Source organism: Pogoniulus pusillus, chromosome 1, assembly GCF_015220805.1.
Source record: "Pogoniulus pusillus isolate bPogPus1 chromosome 1, bPogPus1.pri, whole genome shotgun sequence".
Classification (NCBI taxonomy): Eukaryota; Metazoa; Chordata; class Aves; order Piciformes; family Lybiidae; genus Pogoniulus; species Pogoniulus pusillus.
Genome location: NC_087264.1, coordinates 42073301 through 42086411, shown reverse-complemented (window position 1 = coordinate 42086411; position 13111 = coordinate 42073301). Strand labels below are relative to the sequence as shown.

At 42.9% G+C, this 13111-nt stretch overlaps 1 protein-coding gene across 1 annotated transcript in view; it reads right to left on the bottom strand.

Annotated features, from left to right (window-relative positions):
• Positions 1-504: 504 nt before the first annotated feature.
• LRRC74A (leucine rich repeat containing 74A) overlaps positions 505-13111 on the bottom strand; it is a 24103-nt gene continuing 11496 nt past the window's right edge. The window contains 10 exon segments of the mRNA XM_064156071.1: positions 505-586; positions 1800-1885; positions 2501-2608; positions 3656-3799; positions 8255-8350; positions 9057-9251; positions 9592-9677; positions 11332-11413; positions 12203-12252; positions 12674-12770. Of these exon segments, the coding sequence (XP_064012141.1) occupies positions 505-586; positions 1800-1885; positions 2501-2608; positions 3656-3799; positions 8255-8350; positions 9057-9251; positions 9592-9677; positions 11332-11413; positions 12203-12252; positions 12674-12770 (1026 nt within the window).

Sequence of the window (13111 nt, the reverse complement as noted above, 5' to 3'; positions counted from 1 at the left end):
TTCCATCCTTCTAGCATATTATTTTCCATGGAGATATTAAATAACATTTATATTATCCATAAGTTTTTGAGCAACATGAGCTGTAGTTTCTAATGCATTTATTTTTTCTCCTTTTGCAAAGGTCCCTGTCAGAACTCCCTAAGTCTGGTGGGGGTTGTCTGCAGGGACTCAGTTTTTATCCATGTGCTCTTCTTCAAAAAGGGGACAATAACAATATATGAGGGTGTCTTAGTTCCCTTGTTCCTTCTTTTGTCTAGATCTTTGCAAATAAATTCAGTATTGTTGGTGCACAGAGCAAAACAGATTTGGTAACCAATCTTTTCTTGGACAGAAGGACCAGACTGTATAGGGATCTGCTATGTAGTGGAACATCAACTTTATTTCTATGTTCAATAACTTAGACTACCAGAGCACCCTACTGTTGGGCTTCCCCAAGACCAGGGCCACTCTGAGCTTTCTTCCAGTGTTTGTCATACAAAGTTTCATTGTCCAACCTGCCTTGATTCATTTTTTTGGCTCTTCCTTCTCTGCCTTCTCAGTTTCTCCTTCCACAGGCTTTTGTGATAGCTTCTGCTCTTTTAAGTGACTGATTGAAAAGAAAGAGGTGAGCTAGCATTAATCTGTAGTGAAGTATCATAAAGCTACTGGGAGGACATTCAGGGAACAGGCCCAAGGTGGGAACAGTAAAGACAGCAAAGGTCATAGCTCTTCTGACTCCTGTCACAAGGTGAATATTACCACTACCATACATGCTGCAGTGCTAAAACACAGTAAGAAGCTAGGTAAGGAGTAGGTATCTCTTTATTTCCTCCTGCATATCAACTCCCATGCATTTACGGCACCAAATGAAGTCTCTGTTGGACATTAGGTTTCAGCAGTTCCTAATCTGCTTACTACTTAAGCACAGTTCCATAATTTGTGCCTGAAGTACTCGGGAACCTCTGATCTGAGCATGGATTCTTTTAGTCCATCACCGCTGTATGCAAAGGAATAAAGACCAGACCTAACAGAACAGCTTGCTTCTCTTTGAAAACATCAGGAGGCTAAGTGGGGATGAGATTTGCAACACCGACTCATTGCCTATAGCCTCAAAACTGGACTGAAGCATATATTTAAGACCATGAGTGTGTGCTGAGACATGGGAATATTTGGGCATGATTAAAAGGGCTTTCAGCTGATGAGTCACATGTCAGAACTGACTGAAAATCTAGGGGGAATTTTGGGTCCAACGACAAGCGCTTTAGCCTGCAGCAACTGAGGAGTTTGCTGCTGACTGCTCAAGCTCTCAGAACTTGGACATGATTGCTACAGGCACTAAGGAAGAGACACTTTCAAGAGAATGAAAAGTTTTGTGGTTCGAAGGCAAGTTTCCAGGGAAAACTAGGTCTCCAAAGAAGAAGGATCAGAGGGAAGGAAAATGAGGAGACTCCCTGAGGATGGAAGAAAAGGTCTGACAGCACAGATATGCTGTCTTTGCAAATCTTGCTCTGACTTCGTGGGAAGGACAGTGTTGAGTTGATACTTTTCACACAGGCTTATGAGAATGAATGAAAATGCCATTCAGCTCTGAGATCTCTGTATGTTCACAGCAAGTTTATCAGAGAGAACAACAAACTGACTTCTAGTTTGACTCTACAGAGCTTCCAAGGTGTTTTACTTTTTACTTAACTACGTAATGGACTGGCCAAAAACATATGTCCCCTCATCTGCTAAGTTGAATGAGGTTATGAGTCTTTTGTGTAGAACCAACTTAATAAAAGGAAGACAAACCAGGACAGTAAGTGGAGTCACTCACTCACCTATAGTCCACAAACCCAGTCCGATTATGGTCTAGCTTGCGCACGAGTTCCCTAATCTGGACTCGATCCAGTGGGATGCTTGATTGCTAAGAGGAGAAGAGAAATGCTAACAAGCCTGGGTATTTTTAAGCAGAGAAATCCTCCATATGAGAATAAGGCCTGGCCATCTTCTAATGGGTGAGCAGACAGCCTGGTATATGGATGAAGGGATACAAAAAAAGTCCAGAATGGTTGTGGGGAGACAGTTTTGTTCCTTCAGGGTTAAAATAAGACTTTTTACCTTTTTTTTTTCTTTTCCTAAAAAAGCATCATAGCTGGCTGACCCATTGCTACTGATCCCAAGCAGGTTTTGGTAGGAAAAGAGCTGTCTACTCAGTGTGTGGAGGCAAGGGTTTAAATGCCTCTTTTTCACTTTCCCATAGCAGTAAGACCAAAGTACCTACCATCCTATGCAAACAGCAGACCTCGGTGGTACTCTGAAGGTAATCCTTCATCACTGATGCCATCTGCAATATTTGTTGGCCATCACAGCATTTCTGTTGGCCTCATCCAGGGCTCAGACTTTGAACTGGGTGCATTTAGCCTCCTAACCTGAATAGCGTCACCAGCAAGACTGGCTGGTGGCTGTGCTGCACAAGAGAGGTTTCCCTAGAACAGTATCCTGCCAGAAGAGCATCATGGCCATGCTTTCAGGGGCACACCTGCATCATGGCTTTCCGGAATGCTGCCACAGGGATCTTCGTGTTTCCATCCTTGTCAATATTCCAAAAAAAGTCCCAGAGTTGCAGGTTGTGCTCTTTCAAATATTTCTAAGAGAAACACAGATAAAGCACAGGCAGAATCATGAAACAGCCGCTGGTACCTGCCTCCGGTTCTCTCCTTATTCTTCCATCTGTCACTCTGCCTTTGCTTAGCCCATCACTGAGATACAGAGTCCTTAACTTCTTCTGAAGCCTCTCTATTGTCAGAATAAAACCCTTTTGTTCAGGTTAATCCTATTCTTCTCAGTTATACCTCCTTCTCCCCCTACCTTGAAAAGAGACTCAGCAGTAAACCTGCATCTTCTGATAACTGCACATGGCTATTTGGTCTTCATCCCAGCAGTCACTGCTTGGCTTGGCTGTCTAATCCAGAGACTGTCTTCCTGAGATCTCTGATCACTTTAGTTGCTCTTCTCTAACTTCCTGTCTGTTTGAATGAGGTCACATCTGAGCACCATAATGGCTGTTAAAAACTGCAAAGCATGCCAGTGCGAGCATCACTAGCTGTGAAGCACAGCAGTACTGTTTGATGTAAGCTAACTGCCCAAGCTTTTATTTGAGTTCATTTGAATCTGTATTTATAGCAAAGTCTCATCCAATTAGCTGAAACCCTGCTCAGCAGCTAAGAAACAGTGAAGCTGATAGTGCAAAGGTGTTACTTAGCATTGTTTAAGTGCTTGCGTTGCCTTCCAGTAAGGAGGACAGCACCATCTGCTGCTATCCATACAAATTACAGACCTTGAAAAGCTAAGGAATTTTCATTTAGGACGGTATTTGCCTATAAAACTATATCCCAGTTGTATGAAGAACATTAATTTTGATGTAAAAGTCAGCTATTGTGAACCTGAAATTAATCAATCAATCAATCAATCAATCAATCAGTTTTACACAGCAAGCAAACACCTGCTTGTACAGTCTGCATGGTCTGAGATATGTGAACACTGTGACAGCCTTTGTGAATATACTTTTCTGCAGGGACTTGGCCAAATTCCCCAAGTGGAAGAAAGCTTACTCCTTCCAACCTGTGTCTTTCCAAGTGCTTGGAACATGTACACTGTGTGCAGTGGAGCTATGGACTGCAGTTCAGGAGCTCACCTGAATGACTTTCATGGGATTTGGATGTTGCTTGGGGATCTTGGCAATATGACCTTCAACCTCACCATAGATGACATCTAGTTCAGGATGCATTTGATACACCAAATCCAGCAACTTGACAAAAGTTTCATTCACCAAGACATTCTAGGAGGAATGTAAAGTGCAGTCAGTGTGAATGCCCAAAGTACAATAAAGACTTGTTTGTATTCACAAAGTCATCTAAAGTCAACATTAACTGTTCTCTCTTAAGGGTGGTGCTGCCTTCTGTCTCTGCTCTTCACTTTCAGGATTCTCAAGGAGGCCTGACCCTTAAGAAGTGTTTTTGTTTCTCCTTTCACATGTCTGAGACAGAAAAGGGTATACTACTAATTTCTGTAGAAAGTAGCTTAATGCAAGGTAGATAAAGAAGACTAGGAAAGAGTGGTGCTGATCAACAGCTGGCTGAACATGAGCCAGCAGTGTGCACAGGCAGCCAAGAAGGGAAACAGCATTCTGGTTTGTATCAGAAATAGTATGGCCAGCAGCAGTACTGAAGTGATTGTACCTCTGTACTTGGCACTGGCAAGGCTGCACCTCGTATTATGTTCAGTTTTAGGGTCCTTACTACAGGAAGGAGATTTAGATGCTGGGATGTGTACAAAGAATGGCAACAAAACTGGTAAGGAGTCTAGAGAATAAGTGTTGTGGTTAGCAGCTGAGGGAACTGGGCCTGTTTAGCATGGAGACAAGGAGGCTGAGGGGAGACCTTATTGCTTTCTACAGCTATTTGAAAGGGCCTGGTGTTGTAGTGATGTGTTGGTCAGTCTGTTCTCTTAAGTAATAAGCAATAGAGCAAGAGCAAATGGCATCACATTGCACCAGGAGAGGTTTGGGTTGGATATCTGGAAAAAACTTCTTCACCAAAAAGGTTGTTAAACAGGCTAATTAGAAACTTAATGTCTTGGGACATGCTGCCGAGGGAAGTGGTTCAGCCAGCACTCCTGGAGGTATTTAAAAGACAGGTAGCTATGGTGCCTAGGGACATGGTTTTGTAGCAGACTAGGTGTAGTGCTGAGTTAGTGGATGGACTCAGTGTTCTTGAAGATTTTTTCCAGTCTAAATGGGTCTCTGGTTCTGTATGTTCATCAGGTAAATGTCTACATCAAAGACATTTAGTGTTAGATGGTTCAAGTGATTCATGATCATCCCTGAGACAATTCTATATCGGTGTCCTCTCCATTCAGTTGAGATGCAGACTGCAAATAGAACAATTAATGGCCAAAATGTGCCACAGAGATCTGCAAAAGTGGAAAAAAATAGATAACAAATTATCCAAGGGCTAAAAGGATTTCTGTCTTGAGCAGTGTAGCTTTGTAGCCCAGAAAAGAAAGATAAACCTATCTGAGAAGGGTCTCGGTGTCTCCAGATGGAAAGAACTTCGGTAAAGCTCTGTTTCATTGTGTAACCCTAACAGTCAGCATACCTGATGTATATTTTTTCCTGAGAATTTCTAATGAAGTAGTGACAGCTGAGCATTTGAGACCCCATACAGAATGGGAAGCAGCAAAGTGTCCTGATTTAGGATTTTTGGGCTATCAGAAAGCAAGCTATCGATGCAAATATGCAAATATTTCCAAAGATACCATAATTTATCCTTCTAAATTTAAGTGATGATAAAATTGCCTCTAACTGATCATTTTAAATTATGCTTATGATTTTGTCCATACCCATGATGACAGGGGAATTGTTCATGCATTTTGGTAGCTATATACTCAAGTTGTTGGAAATTTCAAGGCATTTTAGACAATTCCTCAGAGGTTCTGTTTTCTGTCATTGTGGGAGGTTCCCAAAGCATCAAACATTTTATTTTCATCCTGAGGTTTATGTAGAAAGACTCCCAATGCATTCTTACAGCTTCTTTTTAGCAGCTTAAGGTCTACTGTTCTCCAGGTACACCAAAAGCTTATCATCAACTGTGCATGGAGTTTGTGATTTCTGCAGCTCAGAAACAGTCTTGAACAAACCTGGGTCTGGTTGGGTTTGTTAGCTTTCATTGAGCTTCAATAGGCTCATAGGTGCAAAGTGTCTCTCTGAAGCTGTTCAGATATTGTTGCACTGTGCACACTAGCAGAGTGCTCTAGTTCTGGGAATACAGCACAGGAGAGCCTGATCTATCTTTCTTGTCTGCCAGCTTTCTCCAAGGCTTGCCAGCCTGGGTTTAATCTCATGAGAAAGCCAGCAGATGGCCAGTGCAGCCTCAGAAGCAGCATAGCCCAAGCACTGTGTCTGCCCTAACAAACTGTGCTGGGGAAGGGTGGCACCTGGAAGGAGCCAACTTGTGCATTTCTGCACGTTCGACACAGTCCACGGTCCAGAAAAACAGCACAGCAACAGCTGAAAAGCAGCAGCATTTCCTTCTGTGAAGGTGAAGAAGCGTGGGTGCTGGCTATTTTGACTCACAAGTGCTATAGAACATTTGATAGCCAGTATCTGCAAGCTGACACCCTATAAAAAGCAGATAATGAAGAGAATGTGGGGAACAGTCATGCTCAGAAATCTTGTCAGAAGCACTAAACTGTTGTTAAAAATGTGCCTTTCTATGGCTTTGCCTTTGCCAGTGCTGTCAAACCCATGCAGAGGTTTCTAGATGTGATCCTTATTAGAAATTCCTCTCACAGACACACTAGTTCTTCATTTCATAGAAATCAAGATAAGCATTTATCACTGGGCAGAAGAGGCTTTTGTTTATGTCTTCCTTTAAGTGTCCTAATTTCTTATAGGTTTGGAGCTGTGTACTTGCAAATACTCTAAACTGAAATGCAAGACTCCCTACATCAGAGGTGGAGTGAAGTCTGTCAGACAGATTAGATGTTTGCCTACAAGCATTTGACTGGGACACTGAAATGTCCTTGTAAATCTATGCCATTGATCATTTATCTTGTGAAACGCCAGGTAGTCTGAACTTTTTGAAGGGTGAGTTGAAGAGATGATCTGCTAACTCTAAGAAGCAGGAATTCATAGTGAGATTTATGTTGGATTGAGGATTCTTACTATTAGTTAACTCCTTGCCTCAAAATTTCACAGTATCACAGTATCACCAAGGTTGGAAGAGACCTCACAGATCATCAAGTCCAACCCTTTACCACAGTGCCCAAGGCTAGACCATGGCACCAAGTGCCACATCCAACCTTGCCTTGAACTGCCCCAGGGATGACGACTCCACCACCTCCCCAGGCAGCCCATTCCAGTGCCCAATGACTCTCTCAGTGAAGAACTTTCTTACATGCCTCCTTTTAAATAAATAAATGTCTTCCAATGATCTCTTTTAATTTCTCAGAATTTAGCTAAAATACTAATGACTCTTTCCAGCTTTATGAACTGTTTAGGTTACTGGGAATAAAAATAGCAGAACCACTACACTGTAATGAGGTCCTGAACTCCCACACAGCACATTTTAGTTTTCTTTTGCAGAATGAGGCCTGACTCCTTACAGATTTGGCAAAGAATTCTCTTTGATCTCAATTTATGCAGAGAAGATCTTCTGCCCTATAGGAATGCTTGTTCTTTGGATGATCTCTGTTGAAAGCCTTCAATACTCTCCAGAGAGACCATAGATGAATGTTATTTATTCTGCTTTGGGTTAGATTCTTTCTTCAATACAGGAACCACAGGTCAGAGAAACACATCCAAATGTTACTTAGATAGTCCTAATCTGCCCATAGACTTTTGTTTTTCAACTTGTTTCAGGTGTGAATGCATTATTTACATCCCAAGTCCCAAACCTAATCTTCCTGAAATACTTTCTCCTTTAGTGACAAGGCTGCCAAACATGGATGGAGTGCCCTGAGGCCTCTGACAGCTTCTGTGACTGTTCCCGTGAAACACCAGTGCATGAATGGGAGGGTCAGGAGAGGGCTGATGGCTGATGAGAGCCTAGGTCTCTCCTTAGTGCTTGTCTGCAATGCAATCCCTGCCCTCACTCAGGCGCTCAAGAGGCATTTCTGGCTCTCCCATTTTAGAAGCAGCACATAAGGTTACAACAGTATTTGTCATGCTTCTGACTTGCTATGGAGTAGCATACTAACATTTGGATTCTTTGATTTTTTAGTTCCTTCCACACCAGCCTTTTAATTTTTGCTGTTATCTATTTTTTCCTTGCATTTTATAATAGTTATAATTATTAATATAAATAATAGTAGTATTATTAAATTGGTTTGCTTTCAATACCTTAAAGCATCCATTTACTCATACATACTGACAGGGTATCAAAGCACTTCAGAGTATCTAAGATCTTAGACTACCCCTGAAGTGAGACAGCTCAGGGGATGAAGAGATTTCATCCTCCAGTGGGAATTCACTCCTTCTTGTACTACTGTTGCAAAATGGAAGATGCTGAAATGAGATGATAATATAGGCACCTCTCTCTAGAGCTAGCCAAAGGCCTAGCAGGATTCTAGAAGGGTTGTCAAATTGTAGTCCCTTTTTATTAATGGCTGTGCATAAATGAAACAAACAACAGGTATCAAAACAGCTTTGGAAGAGGGCAGCTCTGTGATTCACCCAGTTCCTTAAAATGCTTAGTGTATGGTCTTGGAGATTTTCCAGGACATAGGCTCTTACTGAGATGTTGATCTCCTCCATCATGGAGTTGGAGTTCTTTCTAACAGATGTGACTAGTGCTGTGGCACCTTCCAGGGTCAGAGGATTATTTGCCATCTGTGGAAGAAGAGACATAGATCCAAACATGTTTTTTTTTCTGAGCTGAATTCCTAGAGGATGGTCTTGGATTCAGAAGACATGTTAGTTCTCAGTCCTAACCTCTGAAGTCAGTTTGGTTTATCCATTGCAGGATTATGGAATCCCACTTTACTACAGGACAGTTTTGGTTCTCTTTTACCAGTACTTCATAATACTTCTCTCCTCTAGGTAGTGCTGTGGCATTGCCCTGACATGGCAGCGACAGTTTGTCCTGTGAGTAAATTTTTAGCTTATCATGGACATACTGAGAAAGGCACACTCTTGCCCGCCTGCACATTGCACTGTGGACCTTTGCCTTAGGCTGAAATGCACAGTATGTGCCCATAGGTACCCTGACAATTACATTTTATGTAGATCTGAATGCCTAGGCTCTCATCTGATTGACATAACGTGACAGAAATCAACCACTTTGGGGTAAGAATGGATGTGGGGTTATGCCAGCCCTGGCCCTGGGGGATCTTTTGAGGGAACAGTGCAATTTAGCTGTCCTGGAAGAAATTCATAGGATAGAATTTCTTCCCACTCTGCACACCTTCAACTCAGCACAATACTAATTTCCTCTAGTTCTAGTTCAGACAGCTCACTTCTGTCTTCTGTTTCTCCTGCCTCTGATCTTTCCACTGTCTCTGTTTATTCTTCCAGCTCTGCCTGGGCTTTATTTTACCTTCAGAATTTTGAGCTTTCCATTGACTTCAAGGCCTTTGCAGAGCTTCTTTGCTCCATCATTGTAGATCTGGTTGTTGCTGATGTCCAGGTGAACCAGCACGTTATTGACTTTGAGAGCTTCTCCTAGCGCCAGTGCCCCCTGGTTGCCAATGCCATTCCAAGAAAGGTTGAGGATTTTCAGTGCAGCATTGGTCTTCAAGGAGAAAAGAAGAATCTTAGCTGCTGCATACCCATCATTTGTACCACTCTACCTTTCTTGCCTGGCTCAGACAGGAGCATCCCTTAAGTCACACTCAGGCAGCCCAAACGAATCCAGCATCTCTGCAGTGTCACCTGTGTCTCTCCATCTATGTAAGTCACCAGACCTACTCAGTGCTTGAGTCTTTCTTTTGGTGCTGACTGCCACTGTCAGTAGTATGAGCCTTGCTAGAGCTACTGAATCCTGCACAGAACTCAGGGATGTGAGTTCCCAGTAAGTATTTCAAGCAAATAATAGCTGCAAAGAGTATCACAATGATTATGGACACTCCTACCCTCAGACCTGTGCCCAGCGCTGCTGCCCCATTCCTCTTCAGATGGTTCCAGCTCAGGTCCAGAATCTCCAGTCTTGTATTGCTGGCTAGGAGAGAGAAACTGGGATGTTAGCTCTTGAAGAGTGGCCTAAACACAGCTGCTGATCCACCTACAGACTAAAAGAAAGTTTGCTGGGGGTTCAGCAATAACCTTCATTAATTGCAGTAGGAGGAACCTGTAATTAGAGAGCCTTTGATGTCCACAGCACCCAAAGAACAGAGAATAGGCTGGGTATCACAAGCAGGAAGGGAACACAGGGTTTTTTCTGGCTTAAACAAATACTAAGTTGTGAGGGAGGAGGGCAGAGAGAGGGAGTATTTCTTATATTAATAGACACTGTCTGTTTTTCTCACTGTGAAAAAATGTCTGGGTTCTCCTGCCACATCTAAAATACACACTAACTCACTTTGCATATGTTTGATTAGCAGGAGAGAGGAATTTGGCTTCATATGGTAGTTGTGCCCAGCTGTATATGTGCCACTGCCAATTCACATGCATGACACAATTCATGGTGTAAGTTCTACTTAGAGCAGGATATGTGTGAACTCGTTTGTGTCTACTGTGACACTGAGAAGGGGCAGGACTTGCTGCCAACACTTGCATCTCATTCTCAGAGAGCATTTCTCATCCAGATTTTCCATGGATGGGAGGTTGGGTGGAGGCAGATGGTGAATTAGCTGACTTTAAAATATTCCTTTAAGAGACAAACCATATAAATAACAGATTCTGCAGAAATCTCAGCTGCTCCTGCCTGTAGTAAGCTGAAAGTAAAGAAGAGCTGTTAGACCTTTAATACTGGAGAGGCATTTTTCCAGCTTAGGCAGGTCACAAATTTTTAGCACTGATCCCTACATTGCCTACAGGTTTGTCCAAGGCAGGGACAGAGTATCTTGTTTTCATGGATCCATGTTTTAATGATATGAAATGAGATACATATCAGTGGAGGTACTGAACCACGAGAAGGAAAGTGTTAATTATACTGAAGGCACTGAGATACTGAAAAGCTCAGGGAACATTGAATGCTCATAGCACAGGCTTATGGCCATTATGGTTGCAAGCCTGTTGGACATCCTGTGGGAGGAGGAGTTGTCAGACACTCATGCAAGTCTCCCAGTGCACTACAAGCATCTGTGATTACTGTAACTGTTTTGTTTGCTTTCCCTCTCCAGGGCTACTAGCACACTCTGAATCTTGCTTTGTTTGAACAAAGAAATTAGGCAGCTTAATTTTATTTCTTTCTGTTTCTCTTGCAATTGCTGTGCAGTGGCTCAAAGCATTAGGGTCTGGGCTGCTTCAGAAAAACTTAAATTACTCCTAAACTTTGTAATCAAAAGCTTAAAACAAACAAGAGTTCTGATCTTATTAGATTTTAGTAAAATGACATTCTCTGATTTATACTCCCTGAGGGACTTCCCTTCCAGCTCCCTTCTCTCTGATACATGCTGCTCTGTTACTGTGGTTTCTCATTCTGCCTTTGTGTTCTGATACATCAGTCATAGTTGCTGTGGTCACCTGTGGTGATGAGGGTGAGCCTGTGGACCTGGCAGGAAGCTTGAAATCTGGGCACCCTGTCTTTTCTACTACCCATCAAGTCATGGGTCATTTTTGCAGGAGAAGAAAATACACGTCCACTGTGCTGATGCCATCAAGGCCCCCACAGCCTGTATGCCTGGCTTTGCAGGAGTCATAAATTAAGTTACCAAGCATCTGTCCCAGGAGCTGTCCTCCCTTCTCAGAGAAATCATTGTGGCTGAGGTCCAGCTCCTTCACTTGGTAGTTGCCCTGCAGAGAGACAAATGTACGGAAACAATGAGATCTTACAGTTATCTGCATCCAGTTGCCATGTTAAGGCCCCCACATGAGGATGAAACAGGGATATCAGGCACACTGAAATGTTCTGTGCATGGGGAGATCAGCAGCACGGAGACTGCGGCACTGAGTGTCCCAAAGCAATGCTTTATATCAGAGACACAACATCACAGTGATTATCCTCTCAAAACAGCAAAGCCAGTGGAATTTTGTGTTATGCATACTCTCCTCACACAGCTCAAGTTTGGCCTGCAACACATCCTGCAATTCTGTTCCTGCCCCTGTTTCACTCCCTCCATTGTAACCTGACCAAGAGCACTTTCTGTTATCAGGGCAAGACCTTGCTTCTGGACAGCTTCTGGTGGAACCAAATAATGCAGGGACTTTGAGACAGGAGCTAACCAGAGAAGTAAATCATCTTATTTTTACTGTAGAATTGCTGAGTGGTATGAATTTGGGTTACTTGTGCTTCTTGAAATGTGTTTGTCACTCAGATATCATTCTGTTGTTCTGTTACATAGTCCTGAAGGTTTCTCAGCCAGACTCACACAGCTGTCCTGAGAAAATGTTAACACAGTCCATGCTGCTCTGTGTCCTCTCAGCCTCTCTCATTTCTGAAGCAAGAGGCACTTAGCAGAATTATGCCAGGAAATATTATGGGCATTGCCAAGTGAAACCATGTGAAGTCAGTGGCAGTTTCAAGATGGGGAGAGTCGTTACACAGCCAGGGCTGCGAAAGGCCTTGGATTCCAGGTAACTCACCTTTAATGCCTCAGCGAAGTACAGTGCAGTCTCCTCTCCAAAATTGTTTCCTAGGGAAGAAAAAGATGTTAACAGTGTGCTGATCTCTGCTGTGGTGCTGTGCTGGAGTTTGCAGGAAGCTGTGCTTTTAGGGAACCTCCAGTTAATCACAGCCTGTATCTGGCTGTGAGAAATCAGTTGCTGTTCCACCTCGCTGAAGTAGAATTACCCTAAGATGTGGAATACACTTCAGCAGTTATCTAAATTCCTCATGAGGGACTGGTTTTCAGAGGTGCTAAAGGCTGAGTAGTCCAAATAGTCAATCACATCACTCTAAATCTAGATTTCCACTGTTATGCTGAGTTCCCATCAGAGACATATTTGAGAGACTAATTTTGCCCATAGTCTGACTAATATTCTCAGCATGAGAGACTGGAAGGAAGCACATTATTTCACTTCCACTGCTATCATTGTTTTGTGCATACAGATCACCTGAGAGATGAAGAGCATGGAGGTAGGACAGGTTTTCTGAAAGCAAATTTGCAATGGCTTCAGCTCCTGCTCTGTCTAGATGGTTATTAGAGATGTTCTGGAAGGAAAGAAGGGAAGATGAGAAGTATGAGTCCAGAGAATGAATCACCTTTATTGTCTTCTTAATGCCCAAGTTACCAAGGGAATAATGCAAGACAAGCTACATGAACAATGTCAGCCATACAGTAATCAACATCTCTGCTGTGAAGAAAGACTGGGAGAACTGGTGCTGTTTAGTCTTGAGATGAGAAGGCTGAGAAGGCATCTCATCAATGTCTGTAAATATCTGAGGGGTGGTGTCAGGATGAAGCTGCCAGTGTCTTTTCAGAGAAGTGGTGCCCAGTGATAGGACCAGGAACAACAGGTACAAGCTAGAACACACAAAGTTCCACCTCAGCA